Here is a 24089-nt window from a genome sequence, read left to right as displayed (position 1 = left end):
AATCACTCTAGTAGACAAATCCATTTTGTCTTGTTCTTACTTTAATATGATAACTAATGCACTATTTGCAGTCTGGGCAAGTATCTCATCAGTTTCTCACCTGACTAACAAACACACTCCTGTTGATTCATTTTGTACTGATATTACACATTTCCCATATGTGCTGTTCATTACCACATTCCAGATGATTACTATTTCAAACTTCGTATTACTGTCATCCTTTTCTTATGTCTCCCTTGGTGCAATTCCCACCTGTAAACCCAAAACAGGGATGGCATTATGTTTGGCTGTTTTCTTTTTTTTTACCTTCATGGTGACAGTTTCATGTTGCACCGACCCTTGTTAATACATAATAGACAGGTATAAACCATCTTCTTTACAACAGCCATATACTGGTTGGTAGTGTCAGTCAATTCAGTTTCATCTTACTTAGGTCGGTAGCTGCTTGCAGATTCTACTATGAAAAATGTGCACACACATCTTTTATTTCCAGCTATCTGTCAGAGCACAACAGACTTGTGCACATCACTACCACCACCGTTTTACATCTGAAACTCATGAGTATCACAAGCAAATGTGTTCTTGCAAGATGGTTTGGGTTTTTATCAGTAATTTATCCCACAGATCTGGCATTAATGTGTCACACAGTTTTCCTTTTAGTTTTGAAAGAGTATGAATATTCTTAGCTAAAATATTCAGAATACTTATTTTAACTGCAACATTACTGTTCAACAGGTTTCAGATATAATTCAACCAAACTCAGTAATTGTGACACCAATATCACACCAATATTGCAATTATATAGAACCGCTCGCTCACAGAAAGTTCCGTACCTAAAGACTGGAAAATTGCACAAATCACACCAGTACCCAAAAAGGGAAATACAAGTAATCCGCTGAATTATAGGCCCATATCACTAATGTTGACTTGCAGTTGAGTTTTGGAACATATACTGCATTCGAACATTATGAATTACCCCAAAGAAAATGATTTATTGACACATAGTCAGCACGGATTCAGAAAACATCGTTCTCGTGAAACACAACTAGCTCCTTATACTCATGAAGTAATGAGAGCTATTGACAGGGGATATAAAATTGATTCCACATTTTTAGATTTCCAGAAGGATTTTGACACCGTTCCTCAAACGTGTCTTCTAACCAAACTGCGTGCCTGTGGAATATTGCCTCAGTTGTGCGATTGGATTTGTGCTTTCCTGTCATAAAGGTCACAGTTCATAGTGGTTGGATGGTTGGTTTGTGGTTTGTTTGTGGGGGTTGAAGGGACCAGACTACAAAGGCCATCGGTCCCTTTTTCCACTATCATGAAACATTCACAAGGAACAAAAACAAGCAACGGAGATGACAAGGGATGACACAGAACAAGAAAGACATAGACAAAGACCAGAAAAGAGGAATTAAAAACACACAGAGTGTTACAATGATTGGCCAACCATGAAAACAAAAAAATGAAAAGCAAACCACCAAGAGACACACTAAAAACCCAATCTAAAACCATAGGACAAAGGCCAGACTCCACACAAAAGAAAGAGACAAACCCTCAGATTGAGTGATAAAAGCCCCCTGCATGAATAAACCTCAAAACTAAGCCTGCCATGGCAGCGTCATCCATTAAAAGTGCAGGGAGCGTATCAGGCAGTGCAAATGTCTGCCTGAGTGCAGTTAAAAGTGGACGGTCCAACAAAATGTGGACCACTGTCAATGCTGAAGCACAGTGACAGAGAGGTGGGTCTTCCAGTGCAGTAAATAACCATGTGTCATCCAGGTGTGGCCAATGTGCATCTGGCAGAGTACAACAGAGTCCTTGTGAGAGGCCCGCAACGAGAAGTGCCACACAGCAGTAGTCTCCTTGACTGTCCGAAGTTTGTTGGGCGAAGGCAGGGTGCGCCGTTCAAAACTCCAGGTACCAAGGGCCTTCTGCTGCAAAACTGAATGGAGATCACACTTCGAAAGGCCAATCTCCAAAGCTGGTGCACCGACAGCCTGTTTGGCCAGCATGTCAACACGTTCATTACCCGGGATGCCGACATGACCCGGGGGTCCACATAAAAACCACAGAGTGGCCGCAACTGGCAAGAGTATGGATGGACTCCTGGATAGCCATCACCACATGAGAGCGAGGAAAACACTGATTGATAGCTCATAAACTGCTCAGGGAGCCACTACAGATAACTAAGGCCTCATCTGAGCAGGAGCGGATATACTCTAGGGCGTGAGAAATGGCGACCAGCTCAGTAGTGAAAACACTGCAGCCAGCCGGCAATGAGCGTTGTTCAGTATGATCCCCAAGAGTAAGACCATAACCAACTCGACCAGCAACCATCAAACTGTCGGTATAGACTAAGTCAGAACCATGAAACGCAGCAAGGATGGAAAGAAAGAGGCGGCAGAGGGCCTCAGGAGGGACTGAGTCCTTCGGACCCTGTGCCAAATCCAGCCGAATGCATGGACGAGGCACACACCATGGGGGTGTATGTATATGGGCCTGGAAAAGAGGTGGGAGAGGGCACAACTCGAGCTCAGAGAGGAGCCCAGACGCGAACCACGATCGTACACCCTGACCGGGGCTGCCGTTCTAGAAGATGGACGACCAAGTTGGTGAAAAGGATCCGGTAATTTGGATGCCCAGGAAAGCTAAATACATGTGCAGTATAAGCGGACAGTAGTTGTTGGCACCACATCCGCAATAGAGGGACACCAGACTCCATAAGTAGGCTGTTTACAGGGCTTGTGCGGAATGCTTCAGTTGCGAGTCAGATCCTGCAGTAAAGTATGGGGTCAAGCAATCGCAATGCGGAAGGTGATGCCGAATGGAAAGCCAGGCTCCCATAATCGAGACGGGACTGAATCAATGCCTGATACAGTCGTAGAAGGGTAGACAGATTGGCACCCCAGCTGGTGCGACTCAAGCAATGAAAAGTGTTAAGATGGAGCCACAATGTTTCTTTAAGCTGCCATTTATGAGGGAGCCAAGTCAACCGGGCATCAAAAAGCAATCCCAAAAACCGATGTGTCTTCACCATGGCAAGAGGTTCGCCATCAAGATAAAGCCATGGCTCAGGGTGAACAGTGCGACGCTGGCAGAATGCATGACGCAGACCATAGCAGCCGAGAACTGGAAGTCGTGCGTGGTGGCCCAAGACTGCGTCCTGCATATAGCGCCCTGTTGTTGCCATTCAGCAACCGCAATACCAGTGGAGCTATACTACAGGCAAAAGTCATTAGCATACAAAGAAGCTGATACCGACGTTCCCACAGCTGCAGCTAGCTCATTGATAGCAACTAAAAAGAGGCAGACACTCAAGACAGAGCCTTGCGGGACCTCATTCTCCTGGACTTCGGAGGAACTATGGGAGGAACCAACTTACACGTGGAAGGAATGAAGTGAAAGAAAATTTGAATAAAAAGCAGGAGCGGGCCCCTAAGACCCCACCCATGAAGCGTGGTGAGGATGTGATGACGCCACATCGTATCATACACCTTCCGCATGTCAAAAAAGACGGCAACCAGGTGGCTAACAGCACGCAAATTCTGTGCAGATGGCAGACTCCAGGCAGACCAGGTTAACGGTGACAGAACAGCCCTTACGGAACACACCCTGGGACCGAGCCGCCAGAAGGCCCCAAGACTCAAGTAGCCAATTCAACCTCCAGCTCACCAAGTGTTCGAGAAACTTGCACATAATGTTGGTGAGGCTAATGAGGTGCTAGCTGTCCACCTCTGGGGGGTTCTTGCCAGGCTTCAACATTGGGACAATAATGCTTTCCTGTCATTGAGAGGGGAACTCGCCCTCAACCCAGATACAGTTGAAAGGGTCGAGGAGATGTCGCTGGTATGGACTGAAAGGCTTCAACTTTCCAACCGCTCTTCAGGGAGCAGAAGGCCAGTGGGTAATTCGTAGAAGTAGAGCTCTGAGCATAATTATCTGCTAAGAGTTCTGCAATTGTTTCTGATTAAGTACAGACTGCTCCAGTCAGTGAAAGTCCAGGTACACTGACCGATGTCTGATACCCAGAGTGTTGCCTAATCTTGCACCAAACCTGAGATGGAGAGGTACGGGTGCCAATGGTGGAGACATACTATTCCCAGCACTCCTGCTTCCGTAGGCGAATAAGGCGTTGGGCTCGGGCACGGAGCAGTTTAAAGGTAATGAGGTGCTCCAATGATCCTCGACGATCTCTGGTGGCTACCAAGGCACAGTCCTCCACCAAGGGGTCACGGAAGAACAGGGAATTGCAGATTCCACGGCAGAAATGATGTCAGTGGTGATCGTGTGAACCACCACATCAATGGCGCCATGAGAAAGAGGCTCAAGAGTGGCAATGGAGGCGAACGAGTCCCAGTCAGCCTTATTCAAAGTCCATCTTGGGAGGTGCCCATGTGAGTGACGAGTGGCAGTGACAGAAAGATAGGAAAGTGGTCACTACCGCACAAGTAATCATGCACACTCCACTGGACAAATGGTAGAAGGCAAGGGCTGCAGACCATAAGGTCGGTGGCTGAGTACATGGCATGCACCACACTGAAATGTGTGGAGGCACCATTATTTAAAAGAGGAAGGTCGAGCTGTGCCAACACTTGCTCAATGACAGTGCCTCGGCCTGTTGCCACCAATCCACCCCACAAAGGGTTATGAGCATTAAAGTCGCCCAATAACAGAAAAGGTGGCGGCAATTGGGCAATCAGCACAGCTAATACATGCTGCGGGACATCACCACCCGGTGGAAGATAGAGACTGCAAACAGTAACAGCCTGAGGCGTCCAGACCTGAACAGCGACAGCCTCTAAAGGTGTTTGAAGAGGGACACACTCACTGTAAAGAGAGTTAAGGACGAAGACACAGACTCCACCACATACCCTCTCATAAGCTGCCCGATTCTTATATTAACCCCAATAGCCACAGAGGGCGGGGGTTCGCATTGCCGGAAACCAAGTTTCCTGGAGAGCAATGCAGAAGAAAGGGTGAAGGCTGAGAAGATAGAGCTCAGCAAGGTGGTGGAGAAAACCACTGCAATTCCACTGGAGGATGACATTGTTCGGGGCAGAAAAAGGCGTGAAGGAACCGAGGAGGCAGATTACCCCACTGGATCAGCTGCTGCCACCAACTGAGTACCCGTGCTATCGACTTCCATGGTGTCTGAGGGTCCGGCGAGATCTAGGTCCTCAGTGGACACCAGAATATCCACCCCATCCTCCGACACAGAGCTTGTAGGTTGAGGTGGGGTGGGAGCCACCGCAAGTTCCTTGGTCTTTGAGGTCTTCGTCTTGGACTTTTCTCGCTACTCCTTGGGTTTCACTGTCTGGGAGGGCTTCACTGATTCAGTCTCCGGGACTGAGGAGGATCATGAAGCCCTATGACCAGCTGCTTGTGGGCACTTATGCCACTGGCTGGCGTCATCTTTCTCACTGGTGGAAACCTGGGAAGGGAGGGGGGGGAAGGACCCAAGGGACCCCTTCCGAGCAAGAGGAGCCGAAGAAGTTGGACGCTTCTCTGACTTAGAAGTGGGGACAGATGTCCCCAATGGGTCGGGGGGTGTTTCTCCCGAAATAGGCGGTGCAGGAGCAACGGGGACGGTAGTGCCCCCCCCCACGGTCAAGGGGGCATGTGTAGTCTTATGGCTCGGGGAACCGACTGGAATTCGCTGAAATTATGGCGCTATCACTGTTGTTCTAGTGGTGGCACAAGAGGAAGTCATTCGCACAGGATGGAGTCTTAGCCTCAGTGTAGGTCAGTCGGTCCAGGGTCTTATATTCCATGATTTTCCACTGTTTCTGTAAAATCCTGCAGTCTGGCGAGCAAGATGAATGATGCTCTCTCCACAGTTGACACAGATGGGAGGTGGGGCACATGGAGTATTGGGATGTGATGGGCATAAACAATCTCAACATGTGAGACTGGAAGTACAGCCGGAAGACATATGGCCAAACTTCCAGCACTTAAAGCACCGCATCGGGGGAGGGACATAGGGCTTGACATCACAGCAGTAGACCATCACCTTGATCTCCTCAGGCAATGTATCACCCTTGAAGGCCACGATGAAGGCACCGGTGGCAACCTGATTATCCCTCGGACCCCAGTGAATGTGCCAGATGAAATAAACACCTCACTGCTCTAAATTGGCATGCAGCTCGTCATCAGACTGCTAAAGAAGGTCCCTGTGGAATATAATACTCTAGACCACATTTAAGCTTTCAGGGGGTGTGACGCTGACAGAAACATCCTCCAACTTGTCACAAGTGAGTAATGCCCATAACAGGGCAGAGGATGCTGTTTTTATCAAAAGTGACCCAGAGTGCATTTTGGACAAGTCCTCCACCTCCCCAAACTTGTCCTCTAAATGCTGTACAAAGAACTGAGGCTTCATGGACATAAAGGATTCCCCATCAGCTCTTGCACATACTAGGTAGCGGGTCAAATAAGCTTCACTGAAATTCTTAGCCTTTCATTCCTGCCATGGTGTGGCTAGAGAGGGAAACGATTTGGAGTCATACGTCTTTGCATTAAATTGAGCCCTGGAACACTTGGAGACTGCTGGCGGCTGGCCACCAGCAAGAGAGGATGTGCCACGCTTCATTGCATGTCATCCGCCCTGATGCCACCCACTGCGACCAAGGACCCTCCCCACGGGTGCCACCCAGCCGCAGAGCGGCCACCTGGCAGATGGCCATTGCCGGGAATAGCAATGCCCCAGGGAGATAGGCATCTATTCCTTGGCATACGTGGGAAGTTAACAGCGCAGGCATCAGCAGAGCGATTCCCATGTTGTTTCGGGGGCTACAACCAACAGGGTACATGGCGACCCCACCACAATGGACTGGCTACCGTGCTGGATATCAGGAGCAAAGAAGTCCATGGTCGTTGTCGGTGCAGAAAGCGACACAGCATAGTGGATTGTGAAAACTGCACCCAGGAATGTATCCTTGCCCAAGAGACGGAGAGTGAGCGGGATTGCAATGCAAGAATGAGAAAACGGGCTAAAGATCTCAATGCACAATGGACATGATGCACCATGTAAGGCGCCCTTCCCCAATTGGCTCACTCTTTGGAAAAATTTTGAAAAATGGAGGTCAAACCCTACAGGGGACTATCACATAAAGTCTGAAACGTGAGAGACTCCTTTTAGTTGCCTCTTATGACAGGTAGGAATTCCGCAGGCCTGTTCTAACCCCCGGATCCACAGAGGGGCACAGTTCATAGTGATAGACATAAAGTCATCGAGAAAAATAGAAGTAGTATCTGGCGTTCCCCAAGGAAGTGTTATAGGCCCTCTATTTTTCTTGATCTACATTAACGACATAGGAGACAATCTGAGTAGTCCTATTAGATTGTTTGCAGGTGAGCTGCCATTTACCATCTTTTAAAGTCATCAGATGACCAAAACAAATTGGAAAATGATTTAGATAAGATATCTGTATGGTGTGAAAAGTGGCAATTGACCCTGAATAATAAAAAGTGCGAAGTTATTCACATGAGTACTAAAAGCAATTCGCTACATTAAGATTATGCGATAAGTCATGCAAATCTTAAGGCCGTAAATCCAACTAAATATTTACAGATTACAATTACAAATAACATAAATTGGAACAATCACATAGATAATGTTGTGGGTAGACCAAACCAAAGACTGTGATTCTTTGGCAGAACACTTAGAAGGTGCAACAGCTCTACTAAAGATACTGCTTACACGATGCTTGTCCACCCTATTCTAGAGTATTGCTACGCGGTGTAGGATTCACATTAGGTGGAACTGATAGATGACATTGAAAAAGTTCAAAGAAAGGTGGTTTGTTTTGTACTATTGTGAAATGGGGGAGACAGTGAATTGGAGTGGCAATCATTAAAACAAAGGCGTTTTTCATTGCGACAGGATCTTTTCATGAAATTTCAATCACCAGTTCCCTCCTCCTATTGCAAAAACATTCTGTTGGCACCCAACTACATGGGGAGAAATGATCATCACTATAAAATAGGAGAAATCAAGGCTTGCACAGAAAAATTTAAGTGCTCATTTTTCCCCACGCACCGTTTGAGAGTGGATCAGTGGAGTGACAGCTTGAAGGTGGTTCACTGACAACCTCCTCCAGGCAATTTATTGTGATTAGCAGAGTAATTACATAGATGTATATGTACTCCATGGTCTGCTAAGACATAATGAACATGTAGGAAAATACTGTCCAGCTATTTACACGTTTGACTGATTAAGAAAACTGAATTTTTGTGTCCTCTTGTGTAACAGATGGGGAATTGAACACTAGGATTTTGTCTTGATAGGCACTTTCACTCATCCATTTGCACATATCCACGATGGGGTAACATGAAGTGTGGTATACAGTATATTAAATGGTTTGTCAAATACTAATTTCAGTGTATACAGCTGCAAATGTGTGTTTGGATGGTAAAGAGAGGGGAAAGGGGGGAAAAAGGGAGGAGGAGGAAGACACACATACCTCAAAGCATATTCAAACCAGCTTCATTTTACACAACAGACAATAAGTTGATAACCAACCAGAATCACTTCCCAGCACCTCGTTTACAAATAAATCAAACAGAAAGAGATAACAAAACACAGACAACAAGAAGAAACCAAGTTCTTGCAATTGATAGCACTTTGTTTCAAAGAAAACTAAATTTTTATTCCTGGACATACTTGTGGATTTATTTGATCATATCTTCAAAGATCATCTTATCAGTTTATGGTGTATTTATTTAAATATAAAATATGAAACACCATTTTAGTCATTACATCTGATTCAAACACTGAAACAGATGCAATTTGATTCTGTTTAGAATTGTGTTGAGAATTTTCTCAGTTCTTCTGATGATCATTTAAACAATTCTGAGGTTTTTTTCTTTTCTTTTATAACCAAATTGTATTAAGTTTATGAAGGCCTCTCAAGTGTTCCCCCCCCCTCCCCCTCCACACACACACACACACACACACACACACACACACACACACACACACACACACACACACAAAAAAAAATCACCAACCACCACTCCGGCTAAGAAATGAGAGAACATTAAACAGAAGATGCTGTACTTCCAGTTATCACACACATCGGTACAACTAAAATTCCGAAATGTACCATCTTTCTGTGACAGGTATTTGTGCCATGTCATGAACAAGTCTCTTGTTTTCAAAGTTATAGATCATCCGGCTTAGGATTCATCATCGAGAATCGTGCACAATGAACATCACATTGCTCATTTATCAATTTCCTCTCTCCCATTACTGGAAACAGTTGTTCTATTGGGCTGAGGTCACAGAAAGCAACAAACTAAAGATTCAGTTAGACATTACAGTCGAAGTCATTGAGCAGCTACAGGGCGAGCTTGCAGCAGGCAGGAACAAGCAGGGTGTGGTGCAGTGATAAGACAGTGGATTCTTTCTAGGTTGACGGCAGTTCATATGCCCATTTGGTAGTTCAGATTTATGTTTTCCCTGGTTTCTCTAAATTACTTAAACAAATGCCAGGATGGTTCCTTTGAAAATGGAATGGCAGAATTTCTTCTCCAAATCCAAGTATCTACCAGGTGTACCGGTATGAAATGAGCATTTTTTGTGAAAATGAAACACTAATTTTGAATTGAAAAGCAAAAACATTTTATTCAAAGTACTGACCATTACTTTCTATACATTTTGACCACCTTTATGGAAATTTGTGGACACCACGCCAATAGAAATGTTCGCCTCTGAAGCAAACCAATCAGACACCCAATTTTCGACTTCTTCGTAGGAATCGAAGTGTTCCTCAGCCAATGCATGTCCCATTGATGAAAACAAATGGTAGTCAGAAGGGACCAAGTCTGGTGAATACGTCGGATGGGGTAGCAGCTCCCAGCCAAGTGTTTTGATTGTATCCTGAACCAATTTTGCTTTGTGTGCAGGTGCAGTGTCGTGTAAAAAAATTACTTTCCCATGTCTTCTGGCCCATTCTGGTCTTTTTTCAATCAATGCATGGTTCAAATTGATAATTTGTTGTCTGTAGCGATTAGTATTCACAGTTTCACTAGGTTTTAGAAGCTCATGATACACCACACCTTTCTGATCCCACCAAACACAGAGCATTGTCTTCTTGCCGAATCGGTCTAGTTTTGCAGTCGACGTTGATGGTTGTCCCGGATTAACCCATGATTTTTCCCATTTAGGAGTATTAAAATAAATCCATTTTTCATTGCCAGTAACAATTCGATGCAAAATTGATTTTCTTTCATGTCTTTGAAGCAAAATTTGACAAATGGTTTTTCAGTATTTCATCCGTCTTTCATTCAATTCATGTGGCACCCATTTTCCACACTTTTGGATCTTTCCCATAGCTCTCAAACAATCAGAAATTGTTTGTTGTGCAACATTTAGCATTGCTGCCATTTGCTTCTGTCTCAAAGTATCATCTTCATCCAATATTGCTTGCATGCAATTCGGCGTCTTCGAACTTTTTTGGTGGTTTTCCACATTCTTCATTTCTTACATCAAAATCATTATTTCTGAACCATTGAAACCATCTTTTGCATGTTGCTTCTGATAGAACATGATAACCATATGCATCGACAAGCATTTGATGCAACTCTGCACCACTTTTTTTCAAATGAAACCAAAAAATTAATGCTTTCCGCAAATCATCACTTTCTGGTACAAAATTCGACATTGTTAACACGATGAAAACATATGATGATGTTTGTTCCATGACTTGATGTATACTAAATATCTTTGACAGATATCATACCAACCAAACAAAAAAAATAAAAAATTAAGGCTCGTTCACAACAAATGTTCCCTATCGACACATTTGTATCTTAACGCTCATTTCATACCGGTACACCTGGTAATCCATCTCTATTGACCTTGGTGTCAATGGGCGGTTAAACACGGATCTTCCATTTTCTTCACAGAAGCCATGCTGTCCACAGCCCATACATGGATATTTAGACCAGAGGTTTGACAACTTTTCTTCTGGTGGAACACTTTGAGAATTCGGGCACTTTGATGGAACACCTTGTTCACTTTTATTAATACTTAAAAATGAGGGAAACTTATTTTATTCAGTGCTTATTTCAATTTTAAATCACAACTAATAACACAGAAATCATAATAAAACAAAAAATAGTATCATCAAAATGTTAGAAAAAAAGAACACCACATTATTAACAGTTTTTCTCAGAACTTGTCGCACACCCGAGTTCCACAGAACATTTTGGGAAACACTGATTTAAACATATGCCGCTTGAGCAAATCCTGTCTGTAACACTTAATACAAAGGGTGTATCAAAAGGGATGGCGCAAACTTAAATGGCTGAAAGTACGTGATAATAGAAGCACAAATGTCAAGCAAACATGGGCTCTAAAACACGTACCTTAAGAGCTACAATATATTCTTGATTTTCAATATTGTGAAACAAATTTCTTCTACTGCAAGCTCTTTGCTTTCCATATTTTGGGAACTGGTAGTATGGACCAAAACAAGAAGAAATGAACATCTCATAGCTCTTAAGGTATGCATTTTAGAGCCCATGTTTAATTGACATTTGTGCTTCTATTATCGTGTACTTTCAGCCATGTAAGTTTACTCCATCCTTTTTGATACACCCTGTATATAGGTGGGAAGGAAAAAAAGAAGTTTATGACAGAAAATGCAACTAATACCACAAATGAAGTCTATCACAAACTGCTCTTCTTCTTTTTCTTTTATAGTAGTGAAGCACTAACATGCCATTGAAAGCAATGTATTGTATCTACCACAGCTCTTCAAGTAACCACACTGTTTAATATTGACATGTGCTCTAAAATGCATATCTTAACAGCTACGACAACAGTTCATCTTGGGTACTTTGGAACACAATTCTTCTAATGGACAAGTGCTCATAACTTTCAAGGTATGCATTGTAGAGCACATGTTTACTGGACATTTTTTCTTGTTTTGGGCCATACTAGCACTTCCCAAAATATGGAAAGCAAAGAGCTTTCAGTAGAAGAGATTTGTTTCATAATACTGAAAATCAACAATATCTCATAGCTCTTAAGGTATGTGTTTTAGAGCCCACGTTTACTTGACATTTGTGCTTCTATTATTGTGTACTTTCAGCCGTGTACATTTACGCCATTCTTTTTGATACACCCTGTATATAGCTAGGCAGAAAAAGAAGTAGTTTATAGCAGAAAATGCAACTGATGCCACAAATGACATCTATCAAAAACTGCCATTTAAAGCACTCAAGTAACCACATTGTTTCATATTGACATCATCTTGTTTACAACAGATATTTTGTTTACTTGTTTCTTAGAGCATGACTGGTTTTGAAACACACAACTTAATTTCACCTGCACATCACTTTATGCTTACTGTAACCGAAAGAGTACAAATCACCTAAACCCGTTGCATACATCAGGATGCAATTCAGATTTATGTTCATAATAATATCTAGACAGTAAATAAATGCTGCCAATGCAATCTTTGCAATGCATTTCCACATAGTCTACAATGAGCCTGCATCATTCAAGCAGCAATAAGAAACTAAGCCATTATATATTTTGAAACCAGTCATCCTCCAATAGTGAAGTAAATAAAGTAGTTGTCATAAAGAAGGAAATTTCTACAAATTCAGCTGCCCATGCTCTAATAAAAGATAAAATGAATTAAAGGCCCTAAGGAAAGAAATTTCTACAAATGCAATTTTTTTTTTTTTCGGCTGAAAGCAAGGAAAATGTTTATGGACAAATTTGAGCTTTAGAAGCAATAATATGAAGGTGGTGTGCAAGGACCAAAATGTTCTCCCAATTAAAAATGTGGTCATCAATCCTTAGAAAACGATTTTCAGTTGGGTACGGTTCAGACCACAGCAATCAGCTCTCACATTAATTAAACCACAGATCTGGTGCAAAAATCACCAATAACTGACAGAAAACTTCCAGAAGACAATGGACCCCAACTGTGTCATGTGGTGAGAATTAAGAAAAAAATTTGGATGGTAAGACCGAGATCCAAACCACCAGTGCAGTGTCTTTACAACAGCCAACCTTGCTCAGAAAGGTATAGATTTTCAACAGCCTTCATTCCTCATTTGTTGACTACAGAGCAGAAGGAACACTTTGAATGAGAATACAGTTATGACTCTGAGATAGAAGTCCAGTCATCAGAGTTGAGTGGTAAATATCTTCATGTTCAAACCATGAATGAGTGTATCAAACCAATGTCAAAGTGATGCTCACTTTTTTTTCTTTTTACTGTCAATGGAATTGTTCACGTCAAACATCAAACACTCAAGCATTATTACTATGCAAATTGTTGAACAGGTTTCAAGAGAAAATTCAAAAATAGAAAACACACTTGTAGCAAGATTATTTGTGATTATTTCATCATGATGATGCCTGCTAAAATGTAGACAACTGTCCTCCTCAGCCACACAACTCTCCAAACCTCACTCCATATGACTTTCTTATTACAAAATTAATATCTGTGCTGCAAGGATACTGTTTTGACACCGTTTATGACATCAGATAGCATTTGCCATAGGCACTGAACAACATCCCAAAATTTTTTTTAAAAGCACGGTGAAATAGAAACGCTGCTTAGAGATGAGAGAGCATGAGTTTCTGGTTGGCTACATGGCTGACAAGTGAGTAAGTCAAAAAGAAATGTTTCCTATTCTGGTGAGAGCATAATGAGAATACCCTGGGCACTATGTGATGAGGTACCTTGCCTGAATTTAGTACCAGTATTTATTCATACAGATGATGTCATGCAATTACATACAAAATAAGTACAGAACATTTTGAAACAATTTTACATAGATATAAAATGAGAAACAATAAACTAAAAATAAGAAGTAGAGTTACAAAACATTAGACCAAAATTTGGCCACATGTCCTTGCACTGAGGTCAACCACCATATGTGCATTAGGACATCCAGAGCAGTTTGTGGGATACTGTACAATCTACTCTTCATAACATAGGCATGATCTTTCTCCCTCCTTGGAAAAATCTCACTTGCATGTATGAAATTTCTTCCTGGCTATTATGCCGAACAGATGAGTTACAGCTTTCCAAGTGATCCAGTTTAGATCAGAGCCAGGGTAGTTTTTCTAAGCAATGCCTAAATGCTGGCTATTTTTTCACTACAAAAATATCTGGAATCATCCTTTTCGGTTTTGTATCTAATAACTACAAAAGTCACATGCTGGGACAAGGAATATGACTGTCTCATCTACAACTGCTCCAAGGTTGTGACTGTTCATTTCTTAATATTAATGACTGTTAACAATTACCTGTGGTGCTTAATACCACACCTGGAGCTATATATTATGACTCAAAAAGTGTTGGAGGGAACACAGTTTTCATCAACTGCTAATGCTTAAAGTTGCAATGGGTGCACAAATACAGCAAATTATATGTGGACTGGTGACAAGTTTCTTTGTGGGAAGTTTGATTTTCTGTTTTGATTATGATAATGCTCAGACATGAAAAAATTTTGCATACATTTTGGAACATAAACCAAACTAATGGCAGATCACTTTATCCTTGGTTATTATAAAAAGCTGATATTTGTAACTGATGCGTACAAACACAGTATCACTGAGGGAAAATATCATATAGTTCCTCCTCCTTATTACAGCAAGGAAATAACTTTCAAATATTGGTTGGAATTCAAAAACCTACTGCTCTGGCATACCCTCTATTAAGAACATGCAACATTATATCATACAGTAATAGATTTACCAGTGACCTCCATAAAGCAGTGTTAATGAACTACAGAGACATATGAATCCAGTAACAACACAAAAGTGTGTCATAAGCTGTTTTCATTGTGCAGCACAGCGCACATAGTAAGCAAGACAATAAGACACTGGACTTGTAGATGGGAGGACAGAAAAGCTGTTCAAATACTCAAATCTCCATTCAGCCTACCAGATTTAAGGTTTCAGTTGTTTTCCTAAATCGCTGAAGCCAAATGCTGGGATGGTTTTCCACTCTTAGCAAAATGGTAATGCTGGCTCATGCTCCACATGGAGACTCTATTTCTGTGTTCTCTTGAAATATTAATACAGAAATGAGCAACAAAAATATTGTTTTATGTACAACACTAGGTATATTTTCAATCATACACAATGAATACTATGATAACACAATAGCCAACACCAAATATACATTAATGTGAAAACTTTGTTAAATTTTAAGAAATACTTTGAGAAAACATACAACAAACAGAACTGGTAGGAGGACACTTAACTGTCACATCATGTGGTAGGTACACTTCTGCCTGCTACTGTACATTGCTTCATCACCTGCTTTTGTATATGCTTACTATTCTAATGTTCTGCACAATTTTTGTAGCTTGGGAGTCTATGGTGCACACAGATCTCTCCACCATGCCCCATGATACTCAGCTATATTTGTGCTAATTAAAGTGGGTGATGCTACTAATGGCAGGTCCCTCTTCTCCTCACCACCACTACAGTGTCTAAACTTCTTTATTTATTAACTTGTTCCTCATCTTCCTTCTCCTAGTGTGCATCCCATCTACTAAGGGGTCCACAGAATATGATAAATTTTATACCCCTCCTGGTACCACAGCCATCAAGGTAACCTAAGGGATGGAAACTGTGTGTGCCACTTGTCTCTGAATTGTCATATTTCAAATGTTTATCATATTTGCTGAGGTAGACTGGGTGGAACAGCCCAGTATTCATCTAAACATGCATGGGAAACTGTCTACAAACCACACCCAGACTGGCCAACTTACCAACTCATGGTCATTAACCTGACACGTGGAGTCAATTTAGGTCTGGCTCACCTCCACGTCTCACAGATTAGTTCAATGTGTGTTACACTACATGAGCTGGTAAACTTCTTTCCAATTAATAGTTCCATTATTTTAAGTACTAACAATAAATTGTCCATATGATTACCATGAATTCAATTATTATTGCATTTTTAATACACTGTCTCCATTCATGAGCTGACTTTCCTCTGGGGTTGGGTAAAATAAGATGAAAATTCACCTGATATAATGAAGCCAAAATAATCTTGTGTATTGATGCATGTACATCATCAATGGCTGTGAGTAGGGATATGCAAATCTCTGCTGTAAAGAATATCTGCACAACTAAATGAATATGATGAACTAAAACGGTTTCATTGATATCAGGTTACACTTTCTTTCATCCTGACCATAAAATCCACTGGAAACTACTGAATTACTTACCTAAACTGTTACAAAATATCCACAGTGCTTCACAGTTGGAAGAACATAGACTGCATTATATACTTTTCCTGATGTTCTACTTTTGGGAACAAGTCCTGTAGAAGGAAACTGTGTAAAAGTAGACTCGTCAGACCAAGTTACATGTTTCTATTTCTCAGTATTCCAGGGCTCTGGACCATCGAAGTCTCTCTTCACATTCTCCTGGTTTACAAGAAATTAGGCAATAGCATCTCATGTTGCAGTCAGGTAAGAACATGAAAGGTAAAATTATATTTATTTCAACAAAACATGTCATATGCCTGCTGTGCTTTTATTGGCTAGTTAAAACCAGCTGTTGATATATCATTTTGCATTTCTTTCACACCTCACAATTAGTGTTCCCAACACTGATTAAAAAAAAAAAACCATGTACAACAGAACTGGCATGATTTTTAAAATTTGCCTGCCACGTGTATGTCTCCATACGTATTTCTAATCTGCTTTTTCTTACACTAGTCATCTTCACCTCATATTCCCTCCCTTATCAAGTGTGATAGAAAACAATATAATCTTTCTTCCACCAAGTCCCATTAACAGACTTCTATAGCTTCTGTCTAACATTTACCTTTAAATATGAGCTACAAAAAAGATTGGTTTCAATACTACAGTGCTTCGCTAGCATGGATGTTGGAGCCGGTATGACCTTGCCTTCCTTTGGCCTTTAGGCTGACTTAACCAGCCAGTTATACTGGGACCTACACTTTAATGTAGACTCTCAACCATGGTCCAACAAGATATTTTCACATTAACAAACATTGCCAGAGGTGAAAGAAGTGATAAATGACAGATAAAATGTCCTAGTTCTGACCAGAGATTGAACTGATGACATATGGATCTGTAGTTTAGACCACCGCTGGGCCACACCAACGAAACTGTTAATGATCCTAACTGTGCTTCTAAGGCTTTATTTAATATCATAATGACCCCCCAGATATTGGAACAATACTCAAGAACAGGTTGATTTGGTGTTACAAGTAGTTTCTCTAATTGAAGTATTGCACTTTCCTGCAGTTTTCTAAAAAATTCTTAGTATTCTTTTAGCTTTTCCTAATACTGGTCTCACATGTTCTAACAAAATCATACTACTTGCTTCATAGGGTTACCACACAAACATTTAAACAATGCAACACATTCAAGACATTTACCACCAACGCTGTAAATGAACATATCCTTCCAAAGTGATTTTGGCAAACTATAGAAACCTTCAATAAAGAGGGGTAATCCAATATTTTAAACGGGCTCCTCCTGGTTATTAATTCCTGCATTTTCTACTACGTCAAATCTCTCAGTCCCTGTCAAACCAAATACCAAACCAATTCATGCCTCACATTTATTATCTAATGTGCACCCACATGTTAGTTACACGTCAGTCCTTGCTCTGTGTTTCTCCACACAGCAAATGCAGCACCATTCTTTAAGGATTAGCTCATGACAGACAGATTGAAACAGCTCTGATTGAGAAAGCTTACCTGAACATAATATCCATGACCAACTCATCAAAATTATGTACCATATCATGGACATAACACTGCCAGAAATCAGACACTGGCAGAGCTTGAGAAGAAAAACAAGAGGAAAATGACAGTCGAAACCCTTAGTTGGAAGAACACATTGGAAGACTGAAACTTTCCAATGGGTGGAACGCTAAATCTTGCCACATACAACTCAGATGAAGTACAATGCTTGTAGGACAAACCAACAATATTAATGTGAAATTTGTAGCATACATGAGATGCAGGAGTGGCATTATTCAGTATGAACAGAACACGAAGCATTATCGATAAATCACCATGAACCCACATTGTGAATGTTGAGGAACAGCAAGCAACCACCAGCTTCATGTCGGCACGAAGCTCTACAAATCCTGTACTAAGAATGATTTATTCAAAGCTAATGAGAAAGCGACTCAGACTGCAGAAATCAGACCTCTACTGAAAATTTGATTCTTTAGTCTGGATAGGTTGTGGTTTGTCATTACGTGAATGTGCAATCTTTTAATCTGATGTTCTTGATATGGAAATAGGAATAATAATAATAATAAAATAATAATAATAATAATAATAATGCAGTATTAAACTTCAACTTTCAGCCAAATAAATAAATTCTTTTGTGAGTTAGGTAAAATTTTTTGATTAACCAGCCATTTCTTTATCCGGCCTGAGAACCGGTCCCACATAGGCCAGTTAATCAAAAGACATTGCACTAAAAAGAAATTAGTGTGGGGAAAGCATGAGCTTTCTACTTTTGCTTGTTCACATATTTACTGCCTCATAATTATCATTAATTTCCTCAAAATTATTCCCGTAGTCTTTATGATACCAATATCACATCTCATATTTTACAATATACTAAATTTCTGAAATTTTAAAACTCGAGTCATCTCCTCCTCCACCTACTTTGTCACAGAAGGAGCAGTACATGGTGAATTTTACCCAGTAACAGGAGAGTGGCTAGCACAATTACTACGTATCAATAACATTACAGATATGAACTGAAAATGTTTAGCAACAGACTTTAGTTGTAATGCACATTCCACAAATATGTGTGACTTGCATCTCAGTCTTATACAGCAATACAATAGCCTTCACTATGTGGAAGCATGCAGTTAATACATTTGAAGGACAACATGTCAGGCCACAGATCTGCGAGAGCTATTCTCACTGACATTTAAATTTCAATACTGCTTATATGTCTGAAAATGTAAGAGATATTATACTGCTACATAAATGGTCAGTGATTAGTTGAAAAATGATTCTCACAGCTGTCACATACTTCTATAATTTTCTACCACTGACTACGTGATAAGAATATGCTTTAACACTTAGTGATCATGAGCACTCTAAAATATGCCTTAAGAGTCATTAGCAAGATACTGCAATGGAATACATAGATACCATGTAACACTGTTACCATTAGTCAAAAGTTGTAGGAAAAAAAGTCACACTCTTTAGATAAACAAATCAATCTCCTTTATTTTCCAGAATGCTCTGAAAGATAATTGCAACCTAAATCTGACACTAGAAACTAATATAAAATTGCCAACACAATACAAATATAAAATAAATGGTAAAGAACTTCTACATTTTTGATAAATTTTTTTTCATTTACACCATTTCCATTTCTTTTTAACATTTTAGGAAAATGTTAAGTACTTTGAAGTCAAGTGCCCAAACAGTTTTTCATGAACATTCCATTATAAAACTGTTAAAATGTCAGTAAAAAGTGAGAGAGGACTTCAAATTAAGCTGCTTGTACCCACAATAGCCTGATACTTATGCACATACACAAAGTGCAGTTGCTTATTACTTTAGTGACTAAAATTACAAATAGTTCAAAGCAGCCTACTGGAAAATGTACATACCTTTTCTGCCCAGCATCACTGCCAAATGGAGTGGAGTATTTCCTGGAAAAAAAAAGAAAGTTCTTTTATTTCCTAATACTTATAGGAATACAACATATGATATGGATCAGTATAAATATAAGCAGGGCAGTTAAAAATGGCAATCACCAAAGATGATGAATCTTTTAAGAACAAATGCAAAGGCTAAAAATAATTTATATGGGTAATAAAATCTTAGGTTGTCACTTTTCACCTACATAGAAGTAAAACTAAATTCTTGTAGACTTTCAATGCAGTAACGTAATTACTTACTTCATATTAAAGAATGTGGAATTATTTCCTACATGTCATACCACTGGTTCACACTTCAGCAATGTAAGATCACAGAATTATGATAACGGGATGAAAGAAGAGTAGGGGTTTACATTTCATTGACGAGATCATTAGAGAAAGAGCCACACTTGGTGGGGGGGGGGGGGGGGGCGAGGGGGGAAGGGGGGAGATACTGGCTATGCTCTTTCAAAGAAGCAGCATTTGCCATATGAGATTTAGGGAAATTATGGAAAAACTAACTCTGGATAGCTGGACGGGGATTTTAACTGCCGTCCAGTGTATTACTACTGTGTAACACATGGCTCCATTTAAAGATAGAACGTTCTTGGTGGGATATAAATAATGAGAAATGTAAAGATAACAACAAACACTGTCCCAGCCAGGGCAATGTGGCCATGCAAGACATCATCTGAAGTCTTAGCAATGCTTTCAGTCTTGTTTATGTGCCAAATGACAATTCAATGGCTCAATTATGCAGTGACTTGTTACTTTTACTTCTTCCATTACTCACATACATTTTGGAACTATATACACAGCATACAGCACAATACATTTTTATGTTACCGGTACCCCAGCTAGAGTGTGGTATTGGAAATACCTTCCCCAGACCCCTGAATTCTTGATAGTGATGAAACACTGATCTGTAGCTTAGGCCAGAGGTCTAGGTTAGGATGAAATATGATTTGGTTGCACTGGCAAAGCCAGTGAACATGAATTGCCAGTAATGACTGTGGTAAGAGACTGGCCTGTATTGTAGCCCAATATTTACATTTGTGCCACATTTAACGCATTTTTCATCATAAATTCAGAGAACATATATCAGACAATGGACAAGTCTCCTATGGGTATTCTGATACACTTCATGCACATAAACTATAAAAAATGCAAAGAGGGTCCACATTGTAACATTTACCAATATCCTGAACATCCATATTTACTACCATATACACGTCGACTCAAACCTTAAGGATCAAAATAATACAGCTAGCAGATGATGCTGAACTAAGTATTATGAGATATGCAACTAACAGTCAGAAACGAATAAGTAGTTATTTTATTGGTATAAACAACTTACACTTTTATAACAGTATGCCAAGTAAAAACTGTCAAACTCCGTAAAAACATCAGTAACACATACAAAAACAGACCCAAACATTCAAATATCCCTTATATCTGCTGTACAATAAAACTAATAGCTACAACATTACAAACTAGTTTCTATACAGTTTTGTTGTTTCATGCACCACCTTTTCTGGAAACGGTTTATTGTAGGCTACTATTTAAAAACAATCTGCCAAAAATCCATTACCAACAATGCTCTTTGTTTTTTCACTTGTCATCTCAATGCCAATGCAAAAATATTAGCAGTTTGCAAATGCGTGATTTACATGCATTACTCATTCAAAGCTTTGTCTCTCTTGAAATATTTGCTTTCAACCACTGGTTTTTCATCTCCAAGTACATGTTTTGTAATCCTCTACTAACTATAAATGTTTGATCCTATAGGTTTGAAACACCTTGCAAGTAACTGCAGATTAACAAAGTAGTGATAAATGAAGACCTAATTAATAAAAACCCGATTAAACATGAGGGCAGAGAAACACTAAAGGGGCACTGGATACCCACAAAGAAAGTTCTTAGTGCCCATGAATTTCACATACAGAGGTACCTACTCCGAAGATCTTCCAACTTGTAGACTATATTCTAAATCAGTTCTTCGCTGCTTGTAGGGCTGTGATAGGTCCTTATTCAGATATTTACTTTACTCACTATCAACTTAAACAGGAGGCCCAATAACAACTGTTTTAAGAATTTCTGTCATACACTTTGCACTGCACATTCTAAAGATATTCACACATTGTCTTTTATATATTTGATAGTAATATAGATGGTGTTACACCCAATAAATTTAAAATGTGTAGCCCAATAACACACTGCCAATACAGATTTTCCATTAAACAGTCTTCACAATGGTACAGTCTGTGAGTTTCTTATTTCTTTTATATTTTTCATTTGAGCTGTAGAAAACTGCTAATATTACCCACTCATCGCAAATAAAATTAAATGTACTGTTTAAATATTTCAGTGGATGCCTCTGCTTTTCACAGCACTGATCATGGCTGGGGCCATTGTGCTAAAAACACCATCTCATCCCAATACTGGCACCTTATGATCCCACACTCAAATTATTAAATACGGGTTGAATAAAAGCACTGCACAGTTCCTGGATTTTATCATGGAGTTAGGCCCATTAGTTAACAAATTGGTCACAAACTATAGCCTCATCTTTACATCCTAGTTTATTGCTGTAAACTTTTTAACACAGAAAATGTAAAGATTGTTTCAGAATATAGTAAAAAATAAAAATATGTCCCCTGACATTTGTTTTAGACTATTTTTATTTATGTTTTTACAATAAAAAATAGGCCTACGTGTTTCTATGCTACTTATATTTTCAGAGAACATAAACAATGATAAAATTATTACAAACTACATCAAAAGCGATTAAGATTATGGTTTAACACCCTGTCCAAAACGACATAATTAGAGGTTGGTCACAAGTTCCACATGACCAAGCACTGGGCGACACGGTTTTTTAACGCTGGCATTAACCTGCAGTGATTTGGGAGCGCCATGGGAAATCTAATTTGGAATGGTTGGATGGAAATCTCAACTCAGTTCTCAAAACAAGAGTCCAGCATCTTAATCACCATTCCATCAACCATCCTCAATTACAGTAAAGATAGACATGAATGCTGTAGTCCTAAAAGGTAAGATCCACACGTGAAGTGATAATGTAAACAAGATTTTAAAATGTAACAGGAAAACATACTTTAATGTGCGACGCACAAGCTCTCGATACTGATGTAGACGGCAGCAGTGCCCCGGCAGCACGGCCAAAGACCAAATTACAAAATAAACCTAATTTACTAAGCATATTTCGTAAATGTCTGCGATTCTTTTCCATAAAGAAGTTATGAGCCTTTGTGAGAATTTGTTAGTGTGTTCCATAGTGCAGTTCAGGCAATTTATTTTATCATCTCCTGTACCTGTTACCCTGAAGCAAGATATACAACCTTATGTTATGCACAAATTAAATAGCAAACTGCTCACTTGCTACTAACATAAGTTTACTGTGCAGTTCTGCAAACGAAAAACGACTTGCTCGTAATGTACCTACATTCCGATTTTTATCGGGGGCGACTTCAAGTGTTTTTCGGCCTCCAAATATCACTATATAATGTTCAGACCAACTGCGATTAGCACTTAATTATTACTCACTTACCTCAAAGTTAATTATCCATACAAAACTGTTGTACAATTGTGGGAAATACTTGTACACAACACACACAAAGTTTGCGGAGAAGAGACAGCGTGAAACAAGTCATAAAAATTAAGAAACATATCATCAGGAAACCATACCATGTTTATCCTTTTTTGCCAGATCATGGGTCCGTAAGAGCGCCGACAATTTCCTAACATCTCCGCGGAACACACATTCATGTAACGGGTAACTGTCTGCTTCATCTGAAGCCATAGCTTAAAACTAACCACACGAAATTAAAGCACAGCACAACACATCGTAAAACAGGCTCCTTCCCTGCTGCACAGTCACAGTCATTCTCATACGGCTGAGAATTTCCTACAACGCGAGGGTTGTACGCTACTGTTTTCCATCTCACTTTGAAAAAAAATACAATCACAAAAATAGTACAATCAATTGCCAAAGATTGTTTAGATACGGAACAACCAAAGTTATTCCTTTCCATATGGAGTCGGTAATTTTACACTGGTGCAACACACAGCATCGATACGTGCGCAGCGAAAATTAAATATGTAAATTATTTTCAGATCTTAATTTTTTGGTTGTATCAACGGGTTATTCTCTGAAACTACAATAACTGTTCTCATAAATTCAGAAAAATCACTTTCTTATTTGTTGAATTTCAAATAGCCTATATGAAGGCTGATTCACACTTGGCGGAACAGAACGGTACATCTCCCATTCGAAAGTTAATGAAGTTTCACGACGCTCGTTCATTTTAGTGCTGGATTTTGTTATTTTGTAGCTTCATATTATGTATTTTATTATTCTGCGTTATTTTAGCTATGAATTTACTTTATTTTCAGGACACATTACAAATGTTCCACTAAG

General features: G+C 39.9%; 1 protein-coding gene across 1 annotated transcript in view; it reads right to left on the bottom strand.

Annotated features, from left to right (window-relative positions):
* LOC124556564 (ankyrin repeat domain-containing protein 13C) overlaps window positions 1-23633 on the bottom strand; it is a 106687-nt gene extending 83054 nt beyond the window's left edge. The window contains exons 1-2 of the mRNA XM_047130519.1: window positions 23357-23633; window positions 19622-19663 (exon numbers count right to left, since the gene is read on the bottom strand). Coding sequence (XP_046986475.1) covers window positions 19622-19663; window positions 23357-23471 — 157 coding nt within the window. The 5' untranslated portion in view covers window positions 23472-23633. The remainder of the gene's footprint in view (window positions 1-19621; window positions 19664-23356) is intronic.
* Between the last annotated feature and the right edge of the window lie 456 nt (window positions 23634-24089).

This window comes from Schistocerca americana, chromosome X (assembly GCF_021461395.2).
Source record: "Schistocerca americana isolate TAMUIC-IGC-003095 chromosome X, iqSchAmer2.1, whole genome shotgun sequence".
NCBI classification, from domain to species: Eukaryota; Metazoa; Arthropoda; class Insecta; order Orthoptera; family Acrididae; genus Schistocerca; species Schistocerca americana.
This window is presented reverse-complemented; position numbering and strand designations above follow the sequence as displayed.